This window comes from Lemur catta, chromosome 2 (assembly GCF_020740605.2).
Source record: "Lemur catta isolate mLemCat1 chromosome 2, mLemCat1.pri, whole genome shotgun sequence".
In the NCBI taxonomy this organism is placed as follows: Eukaryota; Metazoa; Chordata; class Mammalia; order Primates; family Lemuridae; genus Lemur; species Lemur catta.
Window position 1 is genome coordinate 43,086,126 of NC_059129.1, and position 26,459 is coordinate 43,112,584.

General features: G+C 45.9%; 1 protein-coding gene across 7 annotated transcripts; it reads left to right on the plus strand.

Moving 5' to 3' along the window:
* The first annotated feature begins 12,584 nt into the window (after positions 1 to 12,584).
* On the plus strand, positions 12,585 to 24,536 carry BRD2 (bromodomain containing 2). 7 transcript variants are annotated; one of them, XM_045541795.1, is made up of 13 exons: positions 12,585 to 12,727; positions 15,315 to 16,654; positions 18,219 to 18,522; positions 19,107 to 19,244; positions 19,755 to 19,893; positions 19,978 to 20,192; positions 20,289 to 20,663; positions 21,190 to 21,318; positions 21,508 to 21,753; positions 21,860 to 22,122; positions 23,069 to 23,373; positions 23,573 to 23,695; positions 23,803 to 24,536. In XM_045541795.1, exons 2-13 carry the CDS (start codon positions 16,629 to 16,631, stop codon positions 23,937 to 23,939), a joined length of 2,400 nt encoding a protein of 799 aa, XP_045397751.1. In that variant the 5' UTR covers positions 12,585 to 12,727; positions 15,315 to 16,628; the 3' UTR covers positions 23,940 to 24,536. The 7 variants fall into 7 exon arrangements, with proteins under 7 accessions (XP_045397751.1, XP_045397754.1, XP_045397755.1 ...); XM_045541798.1 differs by lacking the exon at positions 12,585 to 12,727 and adding an exon at positions 12,843 to 13,029; XM_045541799.1 differs by lacking the exon at positions 12,585 to 12,727 and adding an exon at positions 13,963 to 14,139.
* Positions 24,537 to 26,459: the final 1,923 nt, after the last annotated feature.

A 26,459-nucleotide genomic window follows, 5' to 3' on the forward strand; every position in this document is an offset into this window, starting at 1 on the left:
AAGAAAAAGACAGAAGGGCTGGGGGAAGAGGCAGTCAGAAAGCTCTAATGTGGCAATTAAGTAATCTGAGAAATTAATCTATGTGAGTACGATCCATCAGTCTTTCTGAGACCTTCAAAACTGGTACATCCATCCCCCCACCCCCCCGCCTTTTTTTTTAGAGATGAAGTTGCTATGTTACCCAGTCTGGAAAGCAGTGGCTACTCACATGTGTGATTATAGTACACTACAGCCCTAAACTCCTGGCCTCAGGGATCCTCCTGCCTCAGCCTTCCCAGTAGCTAGGACTACTGGCCCATGCCACCATGCCCAGCTTCTTACTCCCTTTTGATAAACAAATAACAGCAGCAGTAACAGCCAAAAATAAAGACAAAAGCAGTCCTTTGACCTCCTGAATATTCTGGGACAGCAACGCATGCGTGTCTGTGTGGTAGAGGCAGGGTACCAGGGAAGGAGTAGGGTTTAGAAATCATTGTAACACTCCAAAAAATGAAAGAACATTTTCCTAGTATTGCAACCTTTGTAGACTAATCCATTGGTAGTTCTGGTGGTAGGGAGAGTCAAGGCCCTTAGGACAGTAGAAGGAAGTTCATGAGCCTAGCAGGACTGTAGGGGAAGATGCGTGGCACACAGCCACCTAGAGTTCTAAACCAGGGGTCAGCAAACTTCTTCCGTAAAGGACCAGATGGTAAATATTTTAGCCCTGTGGACTACCCGATCTCCGTGGTGAGCATCCAGCTGTGGCATGAAAGAGCATGGCTGTGTCCCTGGTTTCCTGCTAGCTTTTCCTCCCACTTCTTGAGCATCTCCTTCGCAGTCTCCTTTGTAGACTCCTTTCTTTCAGCTACTCTTTAAATACTGGTGTTCCTTGGAGTTTTGTCCTCAAATCTCTTTATTTATGGACACTCAAATTCGAATTTCATGTAATTTTCATGTGTCGTGAAATATTCTTTTGCTTGTTTTCAACTATTTAAAAATGTAAAGACCATTCTTAGCTTCTAGGCCATTTAAAAACAAGTGGCTGGCAAGATTTTGCTCACAGCCCATAGTTTGCTGAATGATGTTCTATGCATGTGGTCAGAACCGGGATAAAAATAAACCCATTCTTCAAAGAAGAGCCCTATTCCACCTTATTTATGGGAATGGCCATCAGTTAACCGAACACATTGTGCCCAGTCACAACAGGTTATTTGGAAGATCTGGGAAAGAACAGGAGAAGGTGGACTGGGTGTGGGGGCTTAGGAATTAGGTATAGCAGACACTGCAATTACTCTGGGTGAGAGGAACGAGGCAAAGGGGTCCAAGTTCTCCTCAGAGAGCAGAGTGTGGACAAGACCAGACTGAGGAAAAATATTACCACCCCTCAGCAAGACTATGGCAAGGAGTGGCCTTTCTCTCCCTTCTATAATCCCAGTATAAATGGTAACAAGTTCAAACATTTATAACTGCTCTTCCCTCTATGTAATCCTTCCTCCTGCCAGGACCTCCAACCACCTCCAACATAGATATTTCAGAAATAGGTACTAATCAATTTAGGGAAATAATAATCGTAGGCAAGAGAAGCAAGGAAGCCAGTTGTGCTTCACAGTAGCTCACTGTCTACTTTGCCATTAGCTACAAATGCTTCTGAAAATAATGGCATAGCACCTGCAAATCCAGGCTATGGCTTTCTGATACCCAGCTCTCCCATCCCTTTCTAACACTGCCCCACTTTTCCCCTGGCAGAGCCAAATTTCCTGAACGGTCATGTCCCCACTGTTATACTTGCCATCTAATCTTTAACCCTCGACAGTGAAATTGTTCAACAATATTTTTGTGTTGCTAAATCAAATGGACTCCTTGCAGTCTCTGCAACATTTGACACTGTTGGCTATACCCTCAATCAGTCTAATTTTTGGCATCCCTCATGGCACTCTCTCCTAGTTTTTCTTCCCAGTTCTCTAGCATCCTTTTCAGTCTCCTTTGGGGACAGCTTTCTTTTAGCTCCCCTTTAAGTACTGGTGTTCCCTAGAGTTTTGTCCTCAACCTTTACTCTTCTTACACTATGCACTTGCCCCGGATGGTCTCACTTACTCCCACATGCCTTCAATTACCACCCATTTGCTGACATCTTCTAAATTTACCTCTTCAGCTCAGATCTTGCTCTGAGTTCAACACTACCATATACTCAACTGCCTCTGGTCATCTCCACTTGGTTGTTTGCAACAGCAGTTCTCAAACTGTATTCTCCCCAAGATAATAGCGTTTCTCAAGAAATAAAACTGTGTAAGTTTGATGGCAGCAATTTTTTGTTTTAAAATTTATTTCAACATAGACATAATAAAACATCAAACACACTCATATAATAATTTTTATTATGTAACAATTTATTACATTTAATAAGGCTATTGTGTTTGCAAGCAACAGAGACCAATTCTGGCTAACTTAAATTTTAAAATGGGGATTTATTGGAAAGATACTGATCTAGCTCATGGAATAAAAACAAGAGTTAGATAAGCTAGCCTCAAGAAGAATAACCACAGGGACCTTAGCAGTGGGGGTTGAGCTGCCATTACTATGCTCACCTGCAAAGGCCTCCTGCCTCTCTTTCAAGTTTCACATTGCTGGGAGAGACTATCTGACTGGCTCAGCTTGTATGAGGCGTGTAACACTGGATCCATTAGCTGTGGCCAGGCACAATATCACCTCTATGTATCTGAGCTATTCCTACAGAAGGGTGAATCATTATGAACCAAGTAACCACCTCAATACAGCTATGTCCAACGTATGGCATCCCAGACAATTGTATGAGATCATCTGAGGCATAAACATGAGGTTACATCTTTGTATTAATGCTCAAACAGTATCTCCCAACTACCTGCTCAGGTGATACATGTCATCTACTTGATGATCTCTGGTCTGTCACTTGTCTTATCACATGTTCAAATTATATTTATATGATTCAATGTTGATTTATTAGTAAACAAATTTACACTCCACTAACTAACTTCCTTGGCTCTATGCCTAAAAGTTTTTTTCTTTAAAAGCATTTCACTATGAAAAATTTCAAGCATGTTCTGAAAAGAAGAATCTAATAAATGCTGATGTACTCTCATGAATTTCAACAATTTTCAACATTCCAACATTCTTCCATTCTTGTTTCATCTCCTGTTCTGCACATTTTATTTTTCTGGAGTATTTTAAACAAATTCTGTCATAACATTTCACCAGTAAATACTTCTAAGTGTATCCATAATACTTTTCTTTTAACATAACTATGATACCATCACCACAAACAACAAAATTAAAAATAATCGCTTAACTTCCTTTAACCCAATCTGTGTTCATTTCTCCAATTATCTCAAAAATATCTAAGAGGAAAAAGTTTTAAACAAAAAGCAGTCTTATAATTCTCAAACTGTGCCTTTGGTTGAAAAGAATTAGTGAGTTTTCTATTTTACGTTATGTCTCATAAACTCATTGATGGTCCAATAATGAATTCTAATTAAGCATTCCATACGCAAATAAGTTTAGGAATTGCTATCCTGAATGTATCTCCACTTCAAGCTTTACCAAACTAAACTCATTATCATCTTCCAATTCCTATATTTAAGACCTCAGTAAATAACATGATTGTCCACCCAATCACTTGAGCTACCAGGGTGGAAGTTATCCTTGACAACTGCATCTTCCTCAAACCTCCCCATCCAGTTATTCACTAAGTACTATCAATTCTATCTCTTTCATATCTTTTGAATTTGTTATTTATTTATTTATACATACATACATACCTACAGGGTCTCACTCTGTCGCCCGGGCTAGAGTGCTCTGGCATCATCACAGCTCATTGCAACCTCAAACCCCTGGGCTCAAGCAATCCACCTGCCTCAGCCTACCAAGTAGCTGGGACTATAGGCATGTACCACTGCACCTGGCTAACTTTTTTTTTTTTTTACTTTTTGTAGAGATGGAGTCTTGCTATTTATTGCCCAGGCTGGTCTTGAACTCCTGGCCTCAAGAGATCCTCCTGCCTTGGCCTCCCAAAGTGCGAGGATTACAGGTGTGAGCCACCGTGCCCAGCCTGTCCTTCCTTTTCTTTCCATTCCCACTGGTCCAGGCCTTCAATGATTTGTTTTTTTCCTGGATATTGCAACTTTCTTATAATCGGTCTCTCTATCTCCAATCTTATTATTTTCCAGGGTGCCGCCAAAGGGATCTTTTTAGTATGCGTATTTGTTATTATTCTCTTGCATAAAAACCTTCAATTATGATCCATAATCTGCTTTCCTTGGTATGGCCCTTAATGATCCAAACCCTAATTACCTACTTCTGTATGTCCTTTGAGAGGAAATGTCACCTCCCTCGGGAAGCCTTCTCTGAACCCACAGTTGACATTAGTAGCCTCTTCAGTATATTTCCACAGCACCCGGTGTCTGCCCTTATCATCATTTTTATTGTATTATTCTCTTGTTTATACGTCTGCTTCAAGGCCTTCTCACCTCCACTGCAAGGTACTTATGGGATCATATCCTATTCTTTTTTATATTCCCAGCATCCACCAAGAAGGCCCACCAAAAAGTGACTGCTCACTCAATGAACAAATGGGCTGCCAGTCACCGAAGGTGTTCAAGCTAAGACTGGAAGAGTCTTCAAGTATTAGGTGGTGATGGATTGTCCCTTCTAACAGATGTTTCAACACTAAATCTTATCAGGCATGTCTATGGCCCATTCTATGAATACCTTCCACTGCCTTCCCTATGCACTCCACTACCCTTCTCATTCTATTCTAGGTCCTTCCCAACTATTATTTCCTTCCTACATTCTGCTACCTCCTACTTCAGAGAGCAAACCTAGCCCTCTAGTTCTCACAATTCCTCACTCCCAGCTCAGTATATCTCTCCATATCCATATTCATCCTTCCCTTTTAGCTATATTACTGTGATGTAGCAATCTTTGTAACTACTCTACAGGGTTGGAATTTATTGTCCTCATTGTATAAATAACAAAACTCAAAAAAGCTCAAAAAGGTTCACTCATTTATTTAGCAAATATTTATTGGCCACCTTCTATGTGCCTAGCAGTCTACTGTGCATCAGACACCTGCCATCATCAAACTTACAGTCTAATGAAAATAAAGAGACATTAAACAAGTAAGCTACACATCTATAGAAACAGATTATAAAAGGTACTACAAAGGAAAGGAATTGAGATCCATGAAAGACTAAATGGAGTGGGGAACCTAGATCTCACTAAGATGAGATCTGAAGAGTAAGTAGGAGTGTAGGAGTTAGCCAAGAGGAGAATGGGAAGCAGAGTGTTCCCACAGAGGGAACAGAATGTATGAGGCCCTGAGGAAGGTAATGGGCTGTATCCTTTAGGGAATTGAAAGATGACCTTATTGAGTAGAAGACAGCAGATGAGGCCAGAGGGTAGGCAGAGGCAAGACCATGTGGGACCTATGAAGCACATGAGAAGTTTGGATTCTCTAAGTACAACTAGTACAACTAGTTTTGATGCTGTGACTAGTTTATTCCTTCTCAAATGTGAATGTGTGCTAGGTTCCAAAATGACCTACCTTCAGTCTTTCCAAAGCTACTCCCTAGTTGCCAAATAAATAAATCCTATAATTCAATCTTCTTACAAATAAATCTTCCTTCCTCTCTCAAAAAATCTTAAATGGCTCTTTCCTTTCTACTATATTCAGTCTCAATAACTTGGCCTGGGATTTCAGGTTCCCCATAGCCTGGCTTCTATCCCTTGACTATAGAACCTGCTCTCCAATATTAGTAATGACCCCCAATTACCAACCCTGTGAGTTTTCCTCCCTTCTTCATTCCTTCACACCTATCTATAGGATCTCACTTCTTTATTCAGTCAGAACAGGGAGTTTTTAACCTGTAGTCCAAATGCCATAGAATTCAGAGGTGCCAAAGCAATTAGGCAAGAAAAAGAAATAAAAGCATCCAAACTGGAAAACAGGTCAAACTGTTCTTGTTTGCAGATGACATGATCTTATATACAGAAAACACTAAAAGCTCCACCAAAAAACGCTTAGAACTGGTAAACAAATTCAGTAAAGTTGCAGGATACAAAATTAACATACAAAAACAAATGTCTGCCAAGCACGGTGGCTCACACCTGTAATCCTAGCATTCTGGGAGGCCGAGGCGGGTGGATCGCTCGAGATCAGGAGTTCGAGACCAGCCTGAGCAAGAGCAAGACCCCGTCTCTACTAAAAATAGAAACAAATTATCTGGCCAACTAAAAATATACATAAGAAAAAAATTATCCAGGCATGGTGGTGCATGCCTGTAGGCCCAGCTATTCAGGAGGCTGAGGCAGTAGGATCACTTAAGCCGAGGAGTTTGAGGTTGCTGTGAGCTAGGCTGACGCCACAGTACTCACTCTAGCCCAGGCAACAAAGCGAGATTTTGTCTCAAAAAAAACAAAACAAAACAAAAACAAATGTCATTTCTAGACACAAACAATGAACTAGTGGAAAAAGAAATCAAGAAAACAATCCCATTTACAATAGCTACAAAAAAATAAAATACCTAGGAATAAATTTAACCAAGAAGGCAAAAGAATTCTATGAGGAAAACTATAGAACACTAACGAGAGAAATTGAACAGGTCACAAAAAAAACAAAACAAAAAAGGAAAACCATCCTATGTTCAAGAATTGGCAGAATTAATATTGTGAAAATGACCATACTGTTAATAGCAACCTACAGATTAATTATAATTCTTATCAAAATACCAATGACATTCTTTGCAGAAATAGAAAAAAAATCCTAAAATTCATATGGTACCACAGAGGACCCCAAACAGTCAAAGCAATCTAGCACAAAAAAACAAAGCTGGAGGTATCAGATTACCTGACTTCACAATATGCTACAAAGCTACAGTAACTAAAACAGCATGGTACTGGCATAAAAACAGATACATAGACCAATGGACCACAACAGAGAACCCACAAATCAACCCATGTATTTACAGCCAACTGGTTTTCAACAAAGGCACCAAGAGCATTCAGTGGTGAAAGGACAGTCTCTTCAATAAATGGTGCTGGAAAAACTGGTAACCATATGCAGAAAAATAAAACTAGGCCCCTATCTCACCATATACAAAAATCAAATCAAAATGGATTAAAGACCCACACATGTAATACCCAAAACTATAAAACTACTAGAAGAAAACATTGGAGACTTTGGTTTGAGCAAGGTATTTTTTTGGTAAGACTTCAAAAGCACAGGCAACAAAAGCAAAAATAAACAAATGAAATTACCTCACGCTAAAAAGCTTCTGCATAGTAAAGGAAACAATCAACAGAGAAGAGACAACCTAGGGAATTGAAGAAAATATTTGCAAACTATCTATCTGACAAGGGTTTAACAATGAGAATATTGTATTAATACAGAAACACATACTAGTCCCCCCCTATCTGAGAGAAGTATGTACCAAGACCCCCAGTGGATGGTTAAAACCAAGAATAGTACCAAACCCTATATATACTATGCTTTTTTCTATAGATAACTGTAAGGTTTTTGGATGGTGGGTGCCAAAGAAAGAAAGACGAGCAGAGTAGAAAGGGGTAAGCAACGAGGCTTTATTTGAGCACTTCCGGGCGAGGTCCGTGGGTCCCAAGAGAGGGGCCTGGGCGAGGTTTATGGGTCCCAGGAGAGAGGGGGCCTGAGAAGTCACGCCGCCCAGAAGTTTTGTGTGGGCTTATGTATGTTTTACAGCTAGAGGATGGGAGTTTTTCGGTTCCGTGTCGTTACGGTTTTAGGGAGGGTATTGAGAACTAGGAGGGGCTGGTGGTATGTATGGATTCCAGGACCGAGACCCTTATTAGAGTAACCATCCAGGTGTGGCTATTCTTTAACTTAGCTGGGCCTTGCAGGCATTGTTTTCGCAGGTCTCGTGGGCTTCTTCTTTTTTTTCATTAGGGAGGGGAGGGGTGCCGGCCACCAGTCTTACAATAACTATGACAAAGTTTAATTCATAAATCAGGCACAGTAAGAGATTAACAATAATAAAATAGAACAATTTTAATAATAATTGTAATAAATATTATGTGAATGTGGTCTCTCTCTCAAAATATCTTATTTTACTTATTCTTAAATTGGGATTGAACTCAGATAACTGAAACCACAGAAAATGAAACTGCAGATAAGGGGGGACTATTGTATTTTGATAATTATAGTTTATATTTTATTTTATGCATATACAAATAATACTGTCCGACAAGGTCCAAAGGTTTCACCAAATTGCCAAAAAGTCCATGGCACAAAAACATTTAAGAACTCCTGATTTAGTCATTCATTCAAAAACATGAAATCCTCACTGGAACTCTCTCTTATTCTAGCTTCCTCACATTGTGTTGCTTTGCTTCTCCTCCTAGGCTGATGCTCTTCCCATTGGTTCCGCTTCCTATTCTTGCTTCCTGTACGAGGATCTAACCCAAAGCTCAATCCTTGACCCTAACTTGTTTTGTACTTCCTCCCTTATAAATCTCATTTACCTTCAGCTGATTCAAACATCACCACAAAGATGACTCTCAAATCTACTTTTCTAAGCTTTTTTTCTCCAATTTCAATCCTGGATCTTAAATTCCCTACTGCACCTAGAAATGAGGATAACATACCATCCAGAAGCACCTGGATTCAAATCCTAGCTCTTCTACTTACCAAAAGTGTGACATTGGGTACATGATTTAACATCTGCTATGGTTTGAGTGTCCCCTCCAAAATTCATGTTGAAGTTGATTGCCACTGTGATGAAATTAAGAAGGGAGACCTTTAAGAGGTTATTAGGCCATGAGGGCTCTGCTCTGATTGGATTAGTGTTATTACCTTGAGAGTGGGTTGGTTATTGCAGGAATGGATTTCCAATAAAAGGGTAAATTCTGGCCCCCCCAGTCTCTGTCTCATGTGCTTGCTTGCCTTTCTGCCATGGGATAGCACAGAAGAAGACTCACTCCACGTGCTGAAGCCATGCTCTTGGATTTCCCACCCTCCAGAACCATGAGCCAAATAAACTTCTATTGTTTATAAATTACCCAGTCTGTGGTCATCTGTTACAGTAGCAGAAAACAAAGACATCTCTTGCTTCAGTTGTCTCATTTGAAAAATGTGGGTGATAATGGTAGTACTGGCTCTATAGGGTTATAAGGATTAACAGTGCTACTACATGCAAAGCACTTATAACAGTGCCTGACACATTTTAGGCACTCAACAAATGTTAATTATCACCAATCACATCTCCTTCCAACCCCTTACATTTTTGTTTAACACATACAGTGCTAGCCACTGGAAGACACAGTTGCTATCTAACAGCGTAATTCTGACCAAGTCACTGTTCAAAAACTTTCAGTGGCTCCCCTCTGGGCACAAACTTAACAGCACTAGAAACCCTCCACAATGTGGCCTCCACAAATAAATTTACCTTCCAGTTTTCCCTATTTCTGCTCTATGTCTTATAGCTTATATTTTGACTAGACTGACCTATACTGCACTCTGTGAAAATAACCTAGCTATTCTGCTTCTGTCTTTCCTCACAACATTTCAACATCTCAGATATATACCTGAAGGAAACGGTTTTGTCTTTGATTATTCCCCAATACTATATATGGTGCCCCATAACACATATACATTGCAATCTTACCTAAGTCATATACTTAAGCATTAATTTACTTAAACATTTGCTCAATTTGTGAGTACTTCATATTGGCCAGGTACTGTGCTAGGACCTGGGAATTAAAAAAGAGAGAGAGAGAGAGAAGAATACAACATGGTCCTGCTCTCTCAAGATCAAAGTCTAGTAGTGGAGAGAAACATATATTAATAATCACATAAATGCCATTCGCTGTAAATAGTACAATCATAAGGGGAAGGGACGCCAAAGAATGAACAGTCAGCTCAATTTAGAAGAGTAAGCTTTTCAGAGATGTTGGTATTTGTGCTCAGATTGGGGAAAAGTTTATTCCATGTAGAGTGTGCACATGTGTAAAACATAGAGGCATGAAACAAAATATATACCTGGGAAACAGTTCAATATAGCTGGAGTATACAGCCTGAGAGGAAGTGGCTAGACATAGCAATTTGGATCTTATCACATAGTCAATGAGAAATTAATACAGGGTTTAAACAATAGCATATAACTACAGCTGTTTTGGAAAGCTCATTCCTGGCAGTATTGTGGCAGAGGCAGAGACAAAAGTCTAGAGCAGCACTGTGCAACAGAACTTTCTGCAAGTTATTGACAGAAATGTTCAATAATCTGTGCTGTCTCACGTTAGCCACTAGTCCTATGTGGCTACTGAGAATTTAAAATGTGGCTAGCGTAACTGAGGAACTAAATTTAAAACTGTATGTGATACTAACTAAACTCTGAATAGCCGCATGTGGTTAGTGGCTACGTATTGGACATTGCAGCTCTAGAGAAAAGGAAACCACTTAGGACACTGTTGGTGGAGCTCAGGTGATAGGACTAGGACAGGAGTATGATTCAATGGATATTTAAGAGGCAAAATGATAAGTCTTGTGGATGTAAAGTTGTAGAAAAAAAATCAAGAATGGCTCCGGGATTCTAGACTTTGTAACTGAATAGCTGCCTTTACTCTGGATAATACAAAAGAAGCAGGTCTAGACTGCATACAGATTGCATCAATTTTGAACATGTTGAAGTGTCTGAGGGTTATCCAAGCGGAAATATTTAGTAGGAAAGTTATATTAGGAGAGCTGTCTGAACTAAAAATAAAGATTTGAGAGGCTTTGAGCCATTGAGTGAGATTACCTAGAGATGAATAGAACTAGAAGCAAACAGGCATAATCCTGGCAAACATCAACACACAGGAAAGGGCTAAAGAACACAAAAAGACTGGGAAGAAACAGTAATACAAGTCAGAAAAGAAACAGGTGAAACTGGTCACAGAAATCAGGGATATAGAGAATGTGAGAACGGAAGCATGATCAAATGTCAAATGCTTCAGAGAGGTCAAATAAGGTGAGAACTGAAAAGTACTTCCTGACTTTGGCAGGTTCTTGGTGACATTCGACAGAAAAGTTTTGGTGGTAGGAGCCTGACAGAAATGGGTTGAAGAGTGGGGATAGGGAGAAAAAAGAGATAGACAATCTATCTCGATCCTTATCGAAGGATAATTTTAGGTCTTGAATGTGCAAGGAAGCTAAGAAATAAGTAAGAATCTATAAGGGGGGTTGATATTGAGAGAGTTGTTTTCTTTCTTTTTTTCGGCTGGGAAACCAAAATGGATGGCAGGCTCAGGGTAGCAGAGAAAGTTGACCACATAAATAGTAAAGAGATTTCCTTAAACTGAAGGGAGGATCCCTAGTGAAATGGAAAAGGGATACACACCACCCAGTATGCAGGTGGGAGATGGGAAGCCAAGAATTCTGCAAGCTGGCCTTTCTGTTCTGACAGGTGATATCTGTTGGGGAGAGATTAGGGACTGCAGAGTGAAAATCTGGACGATAGTATGATGGATCAATGGAGAGGTTATCGGCTAAGGACAAATTAAAACACTAAGCAGCAAATGAATCATCATAACATTCTGTTACCAATTCTTGCGAAATTTATTCAAAATTGAGAGAATAGAGGGTAAAGTTTTAGGAGTATAAGATTCTTTAAATGGTCCACCACGAGGTCAGCAGAGAAGGAAAAGTGATCAGCTGGTAAAAATTTCGTATAAGGCAGAGGAGTCCAGGGAATAACAGGTCTCAACGAAGTAAAGAAGTCTAGGGTAAGTTTAGGGGACGTGAGAGGTTGTAAAGCTGCCTAAGACTAAGAAACCGAATAAAACGCCGACATCTGTGGTCTGCACCTCATCGCCCCGCGAGGCAGGCACCACGAGAGCCATAAAACTGCCTCTCCCGGTGGTCGAACCATATTGCGCCAGGGGAGGGGCCCCACCCCGCAAACCCTCACATCACCAGGTCCGGGCCCCATTCTCCTTCACTAACAGCTCGGCGCCGCACGCTTCCGCTGGACTCCGGCCAGGACGTGCCAAGCAGCACCTTCCACCTGCCAAGGATGAGCCCAAGCCGGCCGTCCCCGGCCGCTCCGCAAGCAGCGGAGGAGGGACCTCTGGGCCAGGCCGTCCGCGCGCCCCACCCGCTTCCGCCCCACCCCCTGCGCGCGCTCCGAGCCCCGCCGCGGCAGCTGCGGCTCCGGCCCGGACGCCTGCGCACTGCCACTCTCCTTGCGCCAGCGCCACTCCTTCCCCTCCCCCAATCCGGTCGCACCCTTGCGCCTGCGCTGTGTACGTTCTGGGGCTGCGGCAGCCATGCTGAACCCGTACCGAGAGGCTAGTGGGGGGGACGGGGTCGAGGACAGCGGGATAGGAAGCCGGGTTTATGGATAAGCAGCAGCATTAGACCGCTCTGGGTATCGGGAGACCGGCCTCGGCCGTGCGGCCCCTTTGGCCCCTTGCGCCATCCCCAGGAACGTCCGAAAAACTGGCCCTCGTGGCCGGGGGGTGGGGGGGAAGGGGGGGCGGCGGGCACGTGACCCAGTTCCGCCAATCTGGGTGCTGCTGACGTGGCCGCTCGGCCCGGATGCTCTGTCCACCCCCCCCAGCTGGTCGGGAAGGGCGGGGCTGGGAGCTGCGTCCCCTCCCCCAACACAGCTCTGTTTTCCATGGGGGGGGTTTGACACCCCGGATTACATCCTCCCCCCGTACCAAGCCGAGGGCAACCTTGAAGCCTCCCCTGGAAGGTTCCAGGATCCAGGTGAGAAGGGGCCCTTGGGGGCGGGGATGTTGTCAGTCATTTAAGTGCTTAACCAATGGTGGGGAGTCCGGGAGGGGGATTCTTGGGGTTCAGAAAAGAATCCTGAGGGTGGGAGGATTTGTCCTTCAAACAGTTTATGGCCAATGGGAGCCTGGAGGGGGGCGAGCGGGAGAGGGCTACTCTGAGGGGGAGGGGAATGGCTAACCTCGTGCCTCCATATGAGTTGGAGGGCAAAGGGGTGAGGGGGCGGTGTAGGTCCCCCATTCCATTCGTCCCCTGGGGGTACAGCAGCCCGAAGCCAGGTGAGAAGGGATCCTTTTGGCGGCCCAAGGAGGGGGTGACCTGGTGGTGGGCAGAGGAGTGGGAATGGTGGCTGTAGTTACTACTCGTGGATGTGAAGAATGCCTTTAGAGTTGGCAATCCAGGTTATGAACTGAGATTGTTCCCAGGCGCCAACTCTTTTTCTCCCCAGACACTCTGGAAGGAGCATTTCTGTGCTCCCTTTGTGTCAGCGGTAGGAAGCTCAGTCATCACATGGCATGCTGGAGGTTACGCTTCGAGTCGCTTATCGAATTTGTGTGCATTCACGTAGACACGGCCTGTGGGGCCTTCCGCACAAACCTTTGTTGCCCCTATAGGGTCTTACCTGAGCACGTGTCTCCTTCAGGCTTGGGGTGGGGGGCGTTACAAGCTGAAAGCTTCGGAACAGAAACTAGGCCCAAGGTGGGTGCTGGGAGGTGGGTAGAAAGTGTGGCCTGAGATGGGCGGGAGGTTAGGGACCTGGAATGATTTCACAGCTCCCAAGGTTTCGGATTTCTCCAGGGTGGCCTGTTCCATCGCTTCCTTCATCCCATCCCCCACATCCTCCAGCCTGAACAGTTCTCTCCTTGTGTACTGCGGGGGAAGGAACGGAAAGGAGGCAAGAGTTACTTTTCCAAATTACTGAGTAGCAGTAGCCTGCCCTGTGACTCATGTGGAGGAAAGGAGGATAGGGAGGGATCGGGGAGCAGTGATTTTTCCGGAATGCGGGGAATAAACGAGAGTAATATCTGGTGCTGTATTCCTTTCTAAGGCCCAGTATTTTCTCAGCCTCCTAAGTTTTTCTTCCCTGGCCGGCCCCCTGTGGTTCTCTGTTCTGACCTGCAAAGCTCCATTGGAGAAGAGCAAATAGGGAGGTTGGGCCACTAGGGGGAGGGGAGAAGGCCTCTGCAAAGTTGCTGTGTCATTGCCCTCCCTGCTGCAGCCACCCGGGGGGGGGGAGCCGCGTGTACTTGTGGGGGCCAGGGCCTGATCCCTGGTGGGGGGGAAGGGAACTCTGCTTTCCTAATGCTCACTTCCCCCCGCGGGGCTTGCCCTACTCGGGTGGTCAAGATGACGGGAGGTTGGCGGCCATTTTAGACGCAGTAACCAAGGTTTGGGCTGAAGGGCTGCTGCGAAGCAGGGAGGGTGGTGTGGTTGGAGTTCAGGGTCCTAGGCCCTTACGAGCCCTTCGCGGGGGAGGAAAAGCTTTAATTATATTCGTTCGTCTACATTGATTTCCTTTCTTAGATATATGCACATGCTTTTCTCCCTCGGTAGCGAGGGAAGGGGAAATGGGGGAGGTGACACCCCATCAAAGCCCAGGTATTCTCCGGTGGGGGATATCCTTTTAGTCTCCTGTAAGGGAGCTGGAACGCGGGGAGCCCCGGATATGCTTTAGATATTCTGTCCTTGAGCTCTGGTTCTTTAGTCATACAGTTTGTATCCCTATTCAGATAACCAATTATAAAGAATACTTAGTGAGTTGGAGGAGGGGGCGAAGCTGAGCTCCCAAAATGGCTCCTGCCCCTCCTCGGAGGCGGACGGCCCGGGGGGAGGGGAGGAGGGGAGAGAAGGAGGGGGAGGGCTAGTCTGAGCGGCTGCCGCCGCCTCCTCCGCTCGCCCTCCTCCCTGGCGCTGACCGATGGACGAGCCGCTCCATGGGGAGGACTCCGGACCCTGGTGGGGGGATGGGGGATTCTTTCGCCCCCGAGGCGGAGAGACCCAAAGAGGGTTTCTACGGGTTTGCCCCGAGGTAGGGGAGCGTGGGAATAGGTGTGAGCGCGCCTGGAGGGGGAGGGTGATTCCCCTGATTCACCCCTGGCAGGACTTGTTTTTTTCCAATCTGAGCCAGACGCTGCAGTGAAGTTTGGCGAAGAGGTGAGGTGGGTTACATTTTGTAGGGTAGACGGATGCGCCTGGAGTTTTTGCTCCCAGTTTAGGGTTTCCGAGGTTTTGTCGAGCGGGCAGATGTTTGTGTTGGTAACCGAAGGTATGAATGGGGAGGGCTTAGAGGGGTGCTTGGGCGTGCCAGTTTTGGGGACGTGTTCTAGGTTTGGTGGCTTGATAAGAACTTTTTTGGGGCTTCATAGATAAATGAGTGTTTTGTTTTTCCACTGTTTGGCCTGGGGAATGGAGGAGAGGATTTTAAGGCGGTGGCAAGCTTGTATTTTGGGTTGTGGAGCATAGGAACGTTAGGTTGCTTCGTCGCTACGTTCTAAAGCCCTTAGCTTGTTCGCCAGTATTACAGGCCGCGGCTTCTAAGATGGCGTCTTCTTTCTTGTTTCAGATTCCTCACCGCGGCGGCCTTACTGCCGAGTACAGCCGCCCGCCGGGCGTCCTGCGGCCACACCCCTGGCGGCCGAGGCCGGCTACGCCCACGCGACCCCTCCCATCCCCCCGCCTGTCTGGCCAATGGAGGAGCTACGAATGGCACGACCTGCCCGAGCTGGGCAATCTCCAGTTGCACGGTGCTTGGAAGCCTGGGAAGACTTTGTTGGAAGGGGAGGCGGGGAGAGGGTGCTGAAGGCTCTTGGGCGATGGCTCCTGCACCCTTTCCAGCCTCCCTGTTTCCCTGGAGTCGCCGAACCACAGCTCAGCCAATTGGCTCAGAGATGTGGTGGGTTGCCACTTCCCTATGGGTCTATGCGGCACTCTTCTGCCTGGTGACTGACACCTTGGAAATGAGATTTGTGACGTCATCGCCTCGGCCGGCCAATAGAAAAAGCTCCCGCGGAGAGGTGTTCCTCCCCCTTCGACTGCGCTGCTTCACGCGCGTGAACGAGCGCGCGCGCGCTGAAGGGGTGGGGGAAATCTCGAGCCGGGAGGCGCGCATGAGCAGCGAAGCTCCTCCCCCCTGCCTATATATAAAGGGCTGGCGCGGGGCTCGGCGGCGCCATTTCGCGCTGGAGTGGAGCGGCCTCTAGAACGAGCTGGAGGATTCTGCCTACCGATACAGAGCCTTCGAGTCGTCGGGGGCCGCCATTACAATCCACGTCCATCCGCTTGGAAATGTCTTTCGTCTCGGCCTATGACCGGTCACGGCGGACAGTGCAGACCCCATAGAAGCCCCCGAAGCTCCCCTCTTTCGGGCCCCGCCCAATCCTCGGAGTCTGTCCATCCCCTCTTCTCCGCCCTCAAGAGGATTTCAAAGATGGAGGCGGCGGCTCCTTAAACCACTTTTGGTGTTCATCCGCCTCCATCCGAGATCGAAACGGGACCTCGTCCGCCTGGGACGGTCCCGACAAGAAGAGGGGACCCCGGCAGACTAACAGCGGGCTGTATTGACGACGGTGTCTGGGATCAGGGGCCGTCTTTGGGTTTGAAGAGTCAGTGCCCCCTCGCTCGCCCGCCTCAGCTGAGGCCGCCGCCATTTTCTTGCTGTTCGTCGCCTGCGGAGCGCGCCAAGCTGCCGGGAGCTCTCCGAGGGGCTGCGAAGGGGCTGCCTTCGAGCCGGCCAGGCGGGCGGGTTGTCGCCTGGAGGGCCAAGAGCAACGGCTCCCCCCCCCTTACTTCCCGGGTTATGCTGGACCGAGCGGTGAGGGGAGCCGAGGCCACCCGGACTTTCCGCGTCTGAGGGCAGCGCCGGTTCCCTGCGGTCAAGATGCTGCAAAACGTGACTCCCCACAAGTACGTCCCCGCGGGCCGCGTGGGAAGGGGGACATTGGGGGCGGCGGCACGGGGGTGTGGGGAGCCGTGTTCGGGGGGAGTACGGAAAGACTCCGGCGCGTTGCTGTTGTGCGGCGCAGCTGTTGGCTCGGCTCGCGGAGGATGTTCAGCGACGGTTTTGGAACAGTGGCGGCGGCCCAGTTAACTGCGTATGGGGGCAGTACAGGTTGTCAGTTTATCCGCTACTTTTTACCGCCGGGCCCCCGCCTTAACTGAGTAAGGTAGAGCTAGTTTGGCGGTGGAATGTAGTGAGGATGGACAGTTTTAAGTGGGCAGCCTGCCTCGCTTTTGCTTCTGATGTCTAGCGACGGTTTGTCGTAGCCTTTTTGGGGGGTTCGTGGCCACCTCCAGTGCCGTGTAGGGTTGCCATGGTGATAGAGGTGGCTAGGAACTGGCAACGGTTATTTCCAGAATAGGATAGAGGGATCACACTCTCCCAGCCCTCGGGTTCCTGATGTCTAGAGTTAAGTCATTAAATCTTTTCTTGTCTTCTGCTGACTGGGTCGGTTTGTGTGTTTTGTTTGGTTGCGGCGGATGGGGGAGATTTTTTCCTAGCAGCGAGTTTTCTTCGGGATAGAAGGGTGGAGCTCTTCCAGTTATGCTGTGAGATGTAAACAAAGAGATGTAATGTCTTAAATCTTAGGTGGTGGGAAACATCTGATTGGGAGGAGCAGTAGAGGGGCTGTAAACTTGAACCACGGTTGGCCTTTAGTCTACAGTTGGTGTTACAATGGGAACTGTTAGTGGAATTGGCATTTCGCAGTGGGGTGGATGGAGGGGGCTATTTATGAGGGGACTTGCTGACCAGCTGTTTGAGCGGCTGTCTTTTGAGTTCTCTTGGAGGAGAGCTTCCTTTGGTGTGAATAATTTTGGGAGGCTGGTAGCTGAGTTATTCTCATCTGAATTTGTTTTTGAGTTGGTATGGTTCTTCTGTTGAATTTCTAGTCTGTTTTCTGCTGTGGAGTTAACAACCCAGAGCTTGTGGAGGATGCTGATTTCTATCCAGATGCCTTCTTAGGTGGCTCACCAGCATTTTATGAAATTTTTCTCCCTAATTACTTTTTTTCCTCTATTCACTAGCTTTCCTCAGGTTCAGCCACCATGGCAACCACCAAACCCCCAAGTGAGGAGGAAGCTTGGGGTTTGAGTTTCTTGGTTCCACCAATTTTGCTTAAGCGCCATGCTCATAGGGCTACAGTTCTCAGATGTTCTGTCCTATCAGAAATTATCTTGGAGCTTTTTTTTTTTTTACTTTTAGATTAAAGGGAACACAGATAAAGCTCATCAGATTCTCCAGAAGCAGGGACCTAGATAGATACACTAAAAATAAAACGAAAAGGTATGGGTAACAACAAAAGCTCCGAAGATTTTTGGGGGGGGTATTGGTTCTGTTTGAGAACAACTTGTAAAAGCTTAACCACCTCACTAGAACGAAAGCCTAGATTCATCAGGTACATAATGCAAATGCACTTTTTTTGATGTCCACAAGATTACTACAACTTAATTTTGTTTCCGTTTTTTGCAGGCTCCCTGGGGAGGGGAATGCAGGGTTACTGGGGCTGGGCCCAGAGGCAGCAGCACCAGGGAAAAGGATTCGAAAGCCCTCCCTGTTGTATGAAGGATTTGAGAGCCCCACAATGGCTTCAGTGCCAGCTTTGCAACTGACTCCTGCCAACCCACCACCCCCAGAAGTGTCCAACCCCAAAAAACCAGGACGAGTTACCAATCAGCTGCAATACCTACACAAAGTGGTAATGAAGGCTCTGTGGAAACATCAGTTTGCATGGCCATTTCGGCAGCCTGTGGATGCCGTCAAACTGGGTCTGCCGGTGAGTGGAGACATTCGAGTGGGGGCGGTATGGGAATGAGCAAGAATGCGTGTGAATGGGGGTGGGCTGCTTAGTATAGGTGCTGCGGCCCCTAGGGAGTTCCCATTTCTCCTCTGTAGGGCAGATAGCCACCATATTTCAGGATTCTTGGTCCTTTGTGATTGATCCAACTGCTTGCTATCGCTATCTTGGCATCTCTCATTGTGCCCTCCATGTGTCCTTCCTTAACTTTTGTGCCCTGGCTCCATTTTACAGATTCCCACCCCGGGTTGGGAGAGGACCACGGTGGCCAAAATTCTTAGCTTCTTCCTTTCCCTCATGCAGCCCATGGATAGCCAGCCCTAGAGGTAATGTCACAGGATGGGAAGTTTTCAGAGTGGGCGGGAGGCTGGGTGGTTAGAGAAAGGCAATAGGGGCCTCCTTGTGGGTATTAAGAATCCCATTCCGTTTTTTTTTTTGTCCCATAGTTTAATTGGGGCCGCAGTTTAGGGAGTATACTCTTGATCAATAGAGGGTGTGCGTGTGTGTTTGCCTAGGAAAATGGGCATTTTTCTGTGGCTCTGACCTGGTATTTCTTTATTTAGGACTATCACAAAATTATAAAACAGCCTATGGACATGGGTACTATTAAGAGGAGACTTGAAAACAGTTATTACTGGGCTGCATCAGAGTGTATGCAAGATTTTAATACCATGTTCACGAACTGTTATATTTACAACAAGGTGAGTTTTTCTGTGTGTGTTCATTTATTAGATGGGGAGAGGCAGTATTTCTATTATTGCTAGATGTTTTTTCTACACAAAGTTTAAGTCCTGTGTTATTTGAATAGTCAGCGTCTAAAAAACCTGAGCTTCAAATGGTGCTACTGAACACAATGGTGTATGTGGCTTCAGAGCTCTAGAGTTAAAGGTTATTTAAATAGAACACTATTCATGCTTGGGTGGTGGTCCTGTTTCTCAGAAAGCTCCAGAGACCTGAGAACAAGATCTGTTTTTCTTGTCAGTTCTCCATCCTTCTGAACTTGAAGGGACCGTGTATTTATTTTCTTTGTTGTATTTTGAGTTCGGAGAAAGTGGAAATTAGTGGCATGGTGTAGGTAATTTTCAGCTCTTGATGACAAAAGATGCCTAAGAGGGTGTGGTAATGGCTTGGGGCAGGATTCCTGAGAAAGATGGTATATCTACCTCCTTTTGGCATTTGAACTTTTAAAATTGGTGTTTGTGTTTCTGTAGCCCACTGACGATATTGTCCTGATGGCACAAACGCTGGAAAAGATCTTCCTACAGAAAGTGGCATCAATGCCACAAGAGGAACAAGAGTTGGTGGTGACGATCCCTAAGAACAGCCACAAGAAGGGGGCCAAGTTGGCAGGTAAGGTAGGAAGAGTAGTTTTGCAAATTGAGACCTAAAAATGGGAAAGAGAGTCAAACTAAACTTTTTCATTCCTTTTTCTAGCAATCCAGGGCAGTGTTACCAGTGCCCATCAGGTGCCTGCTGTCTCTTCTGTATCACACACAGCCCTGTATACTCCACCACCTGAGATACCTACCACTGTCCTCAACATTCCCCATCCATCAGTCATTTCTTCTCCCCTTCTCAAGTCCCTGCACTCTGCTGGACCCCCACTCCTTGCTGTTACTGCAGCTCCGTCAGCCCAGCCCCTTGCCAAGGTATGGATCTGAATTTTGAGGGGTGATGGGGAGGGGTAAAGGTCTTGAATGAAGTGGGCATGAAGTAATAAGCTCCTATCTTGTTTCTCTCTACAGAAAAAAGGTGTAAAGCGGAAAGCAGATACTACCACCCCTACACCTACAGCCATCCTGGCTCCTGGTTCCCCAGCTAGTCCTCCTGGGGGTCTTGAACCTAAAGCAGCACGGATTCCCCCTGTACGTAGAGAGAGTGGTCGTCCCATCAAGCCCCCACGCAAAGACTTGCCTGACTCTCAGCAGCAACACCAGAGCTCTAAGAAAGGAAAACTGTCAGAACAATTAAAACATTGCAATGGCATTTTGAAAGAGCTTCTCTCCAAGAAGCATGCTGCCTATGCCTGGCCTTTCTATAAACCAGTGGACGCTTCTGCTCTTGGCCTGCATGACTACCATGACATCATTAAGCACCCCATGGACCTCAGCACTGTCAAGGTACCCACTGCATGGGGCAGATGGGATGCTCAGGCAGTGATTGGAGCCTGGGGATGGATCATCAATAAAGTATTGTGTCTCCTTATGGGCACATAACAGTCTTTGATTCCTGGTATTTTACTTTAATAAAATAGTGGGGTAGAGGTCAAGTGTTCGAGGAGAATTCTTGTTTCCTAGAGTTTGAAACAAACAATAGGGTGGGATTTCTTTGTGTTTTGAGCAACACTGTTCATCTACGGTTCAGTACTACTTATGTGGGGGTGTTGGATTAAGGAAGTTAAGGGATGGTAGGATAATCATAGGTCACCTTTCCTCCCCTGTCACTTAGAAATGATTTCTTTTTCTAGACATAAATATTTCTTCAACCCACCCAAATTACTTTGACTTCAAACTTGAACCCCAGGGCACAGATCCTTAAGGTCATCCCCACTGTGCTCTCAAGAGAGGGCTCTTGTGGTGTCTGGGGTTGTCAGGGAAAGGTGAGTCTTCCTGCCTGTGCAGCTTCTGATGCTGCCTCCTTCTGCAGCGGAAGATGGAGAATCGTGATTACCGGGATGCACAGGAGTTTGCTGCTGATGTGCGGCTTATGTTCTCCAACTGCTATAAGTACAATCCCCCAGACCATGATGTTGTGGCCATGGCACGAAAGCTGCAGGTGAGTGTAAACATTGGAGCTTGAAAAATAAATGGGTATGAGGAGAGATTTTGTTACCTGCTGTACAGCCTCAACGTAAGGCTCTCCCCACTTTGTACGGTTGTAAATTGGAGGTATACCACTGGGTGGCTGGGTATAATCAGGGCACTGTATACTAGCGTAGTTGTGAGTGTGTGTCTGTTTTTCTAGGATGTATTTGAGTTCCGTTATGCCAAGATGCCAGATGAGCCACTAGAACCAGGACCTTTACCAGTATCTACTGCCTTGCCTCCTGGCCTGGCCAAATCATCTTCAGAGTCCTCCAGTGAAGAAAGTAGCAGTGAGAGTTCCTCTGAGGAAGAAGAGGAGGAAGATGAAGAGGATGAGGAAGAAGAGAGTGAAAGCTCAGACTCAGAGGAAGAAAGAGCTCATCGCTTGGCAGAACTGCAGGAACAGGTATTTTGTTTTCTTCAGTTTTTACTGGGCAAGAGGTTCATGCCCTGTCTTTATCATAATTTTACCCAGTCTTTTCTCATTTCATATCTGTTTTATTCTTCTCTAGCTTCGGGCAGTACATGAACAGCTGGCTGCCTTGTCCCAGGGCCCAATATCCAAGCCCAAGCGGAAGAGAGAGAAAAAAGAGAAAAAGAAGAAACGGAAGGCAGAGAAGCATCGAGGCCGAGCTGGGGCTGATGAAGATGACAAGGGGCCGAGAGCACCTCGCCCCCCACAGCCCAAGAAGTCCAAGAAAGCAAGTGGCAGTGGGGGTGGCAGTGCTGCTATAGGCCCTCCTGGCTTTGGACCTTCTGGAGGAAGTGGCACCAAGTGAGTTCTAACTGGGTAGGAAGCAGAGACTTAGTTTGGCTATTTCTATCTTTCGTAAACCTCTATATGATAGGCTTTGAGGACCATAGGGTCTCTTAGAGCTATTCTGACAACATAGTGTAAAAGCAGCCATAGGCAGTAAGCAAATGAACTTAGCTGTGTTCTAATAAAACTTTATTTGCAAAGACAAATGGCAGATTGGATTTGTTCCTTGGGCCATTGTTTGCCTACTCCTTCTCTAAATCAATGAATCTAGACTTGTTTTGCATAGTGTGGTAATTTAGTAGTGCTTTGGAGAGCAAAGCGTGGACCCACACCAGTATACTTAAACAGGCATACCTTGTTTTATTGTGCTGCTCACTGTTGCACTTTGCAGATGATGTGTTTTTTACAAATTAAAGGTTTTTAGCAACCCTGTGGGACCTGGGCCCCACTGTCTCCCTCCTCCCCCCCACCTCATCTAGCTCAAAAGAAATTAGAACAAAACAGGGCTCTTGGAAGTGAACAGGGCAGCTATGGCCTCAGGGAACTATCAGGGCCTTTGCACACTGTACTTGTTGGCAATAAAGTATTTTTTCACTAAGGTATATAGGTTGTTTTTCTAAGACATAATGTTGCAAACTTAATAGACTTCAGCACAGTGTAATTGTAACTTTCATATGCACTTGGAAACCAAAAAATTTGTGACTTTATTGCAATACTTTATTTGGAACCAAACCCACAATACTTCTGAGGTATCCCCGTATTAAGTTTTCAGAGTCTAAAGTAAATGTAAAATGTTCTGCTTCCCTGATACAGTGTCTTCAGTAACCGACCTCTACTCAGTCATTTGTCTTAATGGAAAAACAAAAGCTCCGCATTAGATAAGGATTACTGGGTTGAATAGTGGGAACATGTGGGGAGGGTTACTGAAGTCTCTTCAGTTGGCAATTTCCTTTGTCCATAGGCTGCCAAAAAAGGCCACAAAGACGGCCCCACCTGCCCTGCCTACGGGTTATGATTCAGAGGAGGAGGAAGAGAGCAGGCCCATGAGTTATGATGAGAAGCGGCAGTTGAGCCTGGATATCAACAAATTACCTGGGGAGAAGCTGGGTCGAGTTGTGCATATAATCCAAGCCAGGGAGCCCTCTTTACGTGATTCAAACCCAGAAGAGATTGAGATTGATTTTGAAACACTCAAGCCATCCACACTTAGAGAGCTTGAGCGCTATGTCCTTTCCTGCCTGCGAAAAAAACCCCGGAAGCCTTACAGTAAGTATGAAATAAGGTTTACCAGTAAGAGTGGTGTGGGGTATGTTTGCACTTGGAATGGTCAGCTCCCAGGGTGATTGGGATGGGGATGCCTTGGCTGTCTCCTGGTAAACACAAAAGGAACTTGGCAAGCCTAGGGGCCAGTAACATAGGGTGCTTAGGGCAGACTTAATGAATCCTGATGCATTTGTGTTCCCAGCCGTCAAGAAACCTGTGGGAAAGACAAAGGAGGAACTGGCTTTGGAGAAGAAGAGAGAATTAGAAAAGCGGTTACAAGATGTCAGTGGGCAGCTCAATTCCACCAAAAAGCCCCCCAAGAAAGGTGAGTATACTTTCAGGCTGCTGTAAGTGTGCTGTGTCCTGTTCCTTTTGACAAGTAGAAGATACAGAGACTTTGTGTATCTTTTAACTTTCAACTTTGTTCTGCAGTGAGTGAGAAAACAGAGTCAGCCTCTGCACAGCAAGTAGCAGTGTCACGCCTCAGCGCTTCCAGCTCCAGTTCAGATTCCAGCTCCTCCTCTTCGTCATCGTCTTCTTCAGACACCAGTGATTCAGACTCAGGCTAAGGGGCCAGGCCAGATGGGGCAGGAAGGCTCCGCAGGACCGGACCCCTAGACCACCCTGCCCTACCCCTGCCCCCTTGCTGTGATACTTCTTCATCTCACCTCACCTCCCCCCTCTGTAGGAGAGCTGGCTCTGCAGGGGGGAGGGATGCAGGGACATACACTGAAGGAGAGATATGGACAAAATAAGATTGAATTCCCAGCCCCACCGGGAGTGACCTTGGGCACAGAGCCCCCACTGAAAATGATGGGTGGGGCAGAGGTACAGAGAGGGAGTGTGTAAAGGCCCTGGTACAGTTACCTGAGGCCATAGCTGCCCTGTTCACTTCCAAGGGTCCTGTTTTGAGGTTGTTTGTTCTAATTTATTTTATGCTAGGTAAGGCTGGGGGGGAGGGTGGGGCCAAGGTCCCCTCAGCCTCCATGGGGAGGGAAGAAAGGGGGAGCTCTTTTTTTACGTTGACTTTTTTTTTTTTTCTACTCCTGTTTTCCCTTTTTTCCTTCCGCTACATTTGGGGCCCTGGGGGTTTCAGTCATCTCCCCATTTGGCCCCTGGCCTGTCTTTGTTGATTCTAACTTGTAAATAAAGAAAATATTATTCAAGTTTTGAGTTATCTTAATAACATTTGTTTCTATAGTGCTTCAGAAGGAACATGACTAGGATTGTCTTGAATTTAGGGGAAGATACTCCTGAAGGGAGAAGAAGGAATAGCCATCCTATAGTTGTTAATTTTTAAACAAACTGTAGGCTCTTGCTTAGTTAATAAAGTAAATGCACCTGACTTTTGTAAATTGCGTCTTTCAAAGTAATCTATAGGTCTACAATTTGTTGTGGTTTTAGATGAAGAAATAAGCAAACTCTCTGGCTCATTCATGCTTTAACTCAAAATTTGAGGTAGCCTCTACGGTTTTCTTTATGGTGCTGGATGTCTCCCGAACACACTAAAATGTGAAAGGGCGTGGGAGGAAGCCAAAAGTGTGTACTTGATGTGTTGGGTTCACTGCCTTTAAAGGGCAAATGTATCTACTGCATTATTAAATTTTGCTGCCAGAAGTTTGATACCATCCTTTGCAAAAGCGAGACCTCCATCTTTACAAAAAATGGAAAAATTAGCTAGGCATGGTGGCACACACCTATAGTCCCAGCTACTCAGGAGACAGACAGGAGGATTACTTGAGGGCAGGAATTAGAGGTTGCAGTGAGCTATAATGATGCCGCTGCACTCTAGCTGGGGCAATAGAGCAAGTCTCAAAAATTTTTTTTACTGCTTTAAATGTTGCAAGTTCATAGAGCCCATTTAATAAAGGACCATTTCAGAGTATTCCGGTAATTCTTACTGAAACTCAAGTTTCAAAACTCATTTCTGCATAACCCCTTGTCTTGCCTAAGGGTAGAGAAGGGTTTGTAATTCCGGGAGCTGGGGTGTGTGGGTTCTGGAATTCACAGCTTTAATACTGGAAAAATCATTTGGCTTATGGGCCACGGTAGGAAACCTAAACACTAGGAAGTGGGAATCAGGAAGCATAGTAAAGCAAATGGTTGGTTCTGCCACAAATAACGTTGCCAGAAACTGGGATGGACTCTGGCAGAAGTGGATTTTTAAAGTAGTAAGTTCAGCTTCTAGCAGTGATTACCGACTCTCCAATTTTTAGGATTGGAGATTAAACTGGGGCGACATTTTTCAAATCTCAGGGGATGACAATGCAAAATTAGGTTTGAGAACCACTTGTTACTGTTTTGCAAAGCCCTTAGTTTTAAAGGGCAGGAGACCCTTGATTAGACTTTTTGGCTAACTTAATTGTGGAGTTCACTAATAAATGAGCTCTTAGGCTCCCTTTGAGCTCTGGTCCCCATTTGAGAAGAGTCAGATGTTGGAAAGTCAGAAGTACTTAATAGAGCTTTGTTTGGGGGACAGTGGATGAATACAGTTTTGGGGGGCATTGCGTGATATGAATTACAAAGGTCTAAAAATGGGAGTAAACCTTATGGTTTCAAGTAAGTGCATATCTGTATCTAGAACTGCATCTCATTTCAGAAGGACTGTAAGGTTTGAATTGGATTAGTTTGGGGAGGAGGCCAATTACAGGATTTTTCCAGTCTGTAACTGCTGTACCCCCTTCTCATGTACTTTTAAGAATCATTTATAGTTTGGAAAAATTAAAATTTCAACCATCAAAAGGTAGGTTTCTGACATTGTGCCTTTGCAAGGCCCTTAGTTCTCTGTAAATTGAACCCAGATGACCCTACATGCTACGAGATAGAGAAGGTCTGGCTCATCCCTTTGCAGAACAGGCAGGCTGAGACTGGGAAAGGGGCTTCAGAACTGCCATACACCAATTGCGCCAGTCTGTCCTTTGGTTGACCTTTTACGTTAGTTGAATTCACTGGTCTAAGCTGGGGCTCTCTTTCATCCAGTCCCCGTTAGGCATTGTAGTTGCAGTTGGGTTGGATTCCATCCTGGTTGCCAAAGTACTTCATTCCAAAAGTAACAAGCATAAGTCTCCAGCATGACTAGAAGGATCAGC

Coding starts and splice junctions, on each gene's coding strand:
- BRD2 (XM_045541795.1), top strand. CDS start 16,629: ATGCTGCAAAACGTGACTCCCCACAA. Junction 21,754..21,859: donor TGGCAGAACTGCAGGAACAG/GTATTTTGTTTT, acceptor ATTCTTCTCTAG/CTTCGGGCAGTACATGAACA. Junction 23,696..23,802: donor CAAAAAGCCCCCCAAGAAAG/GTGAGTATACTT, acceptor TTTGTTCTGCAG/TGAGTGAGAAAACAGAGTCA.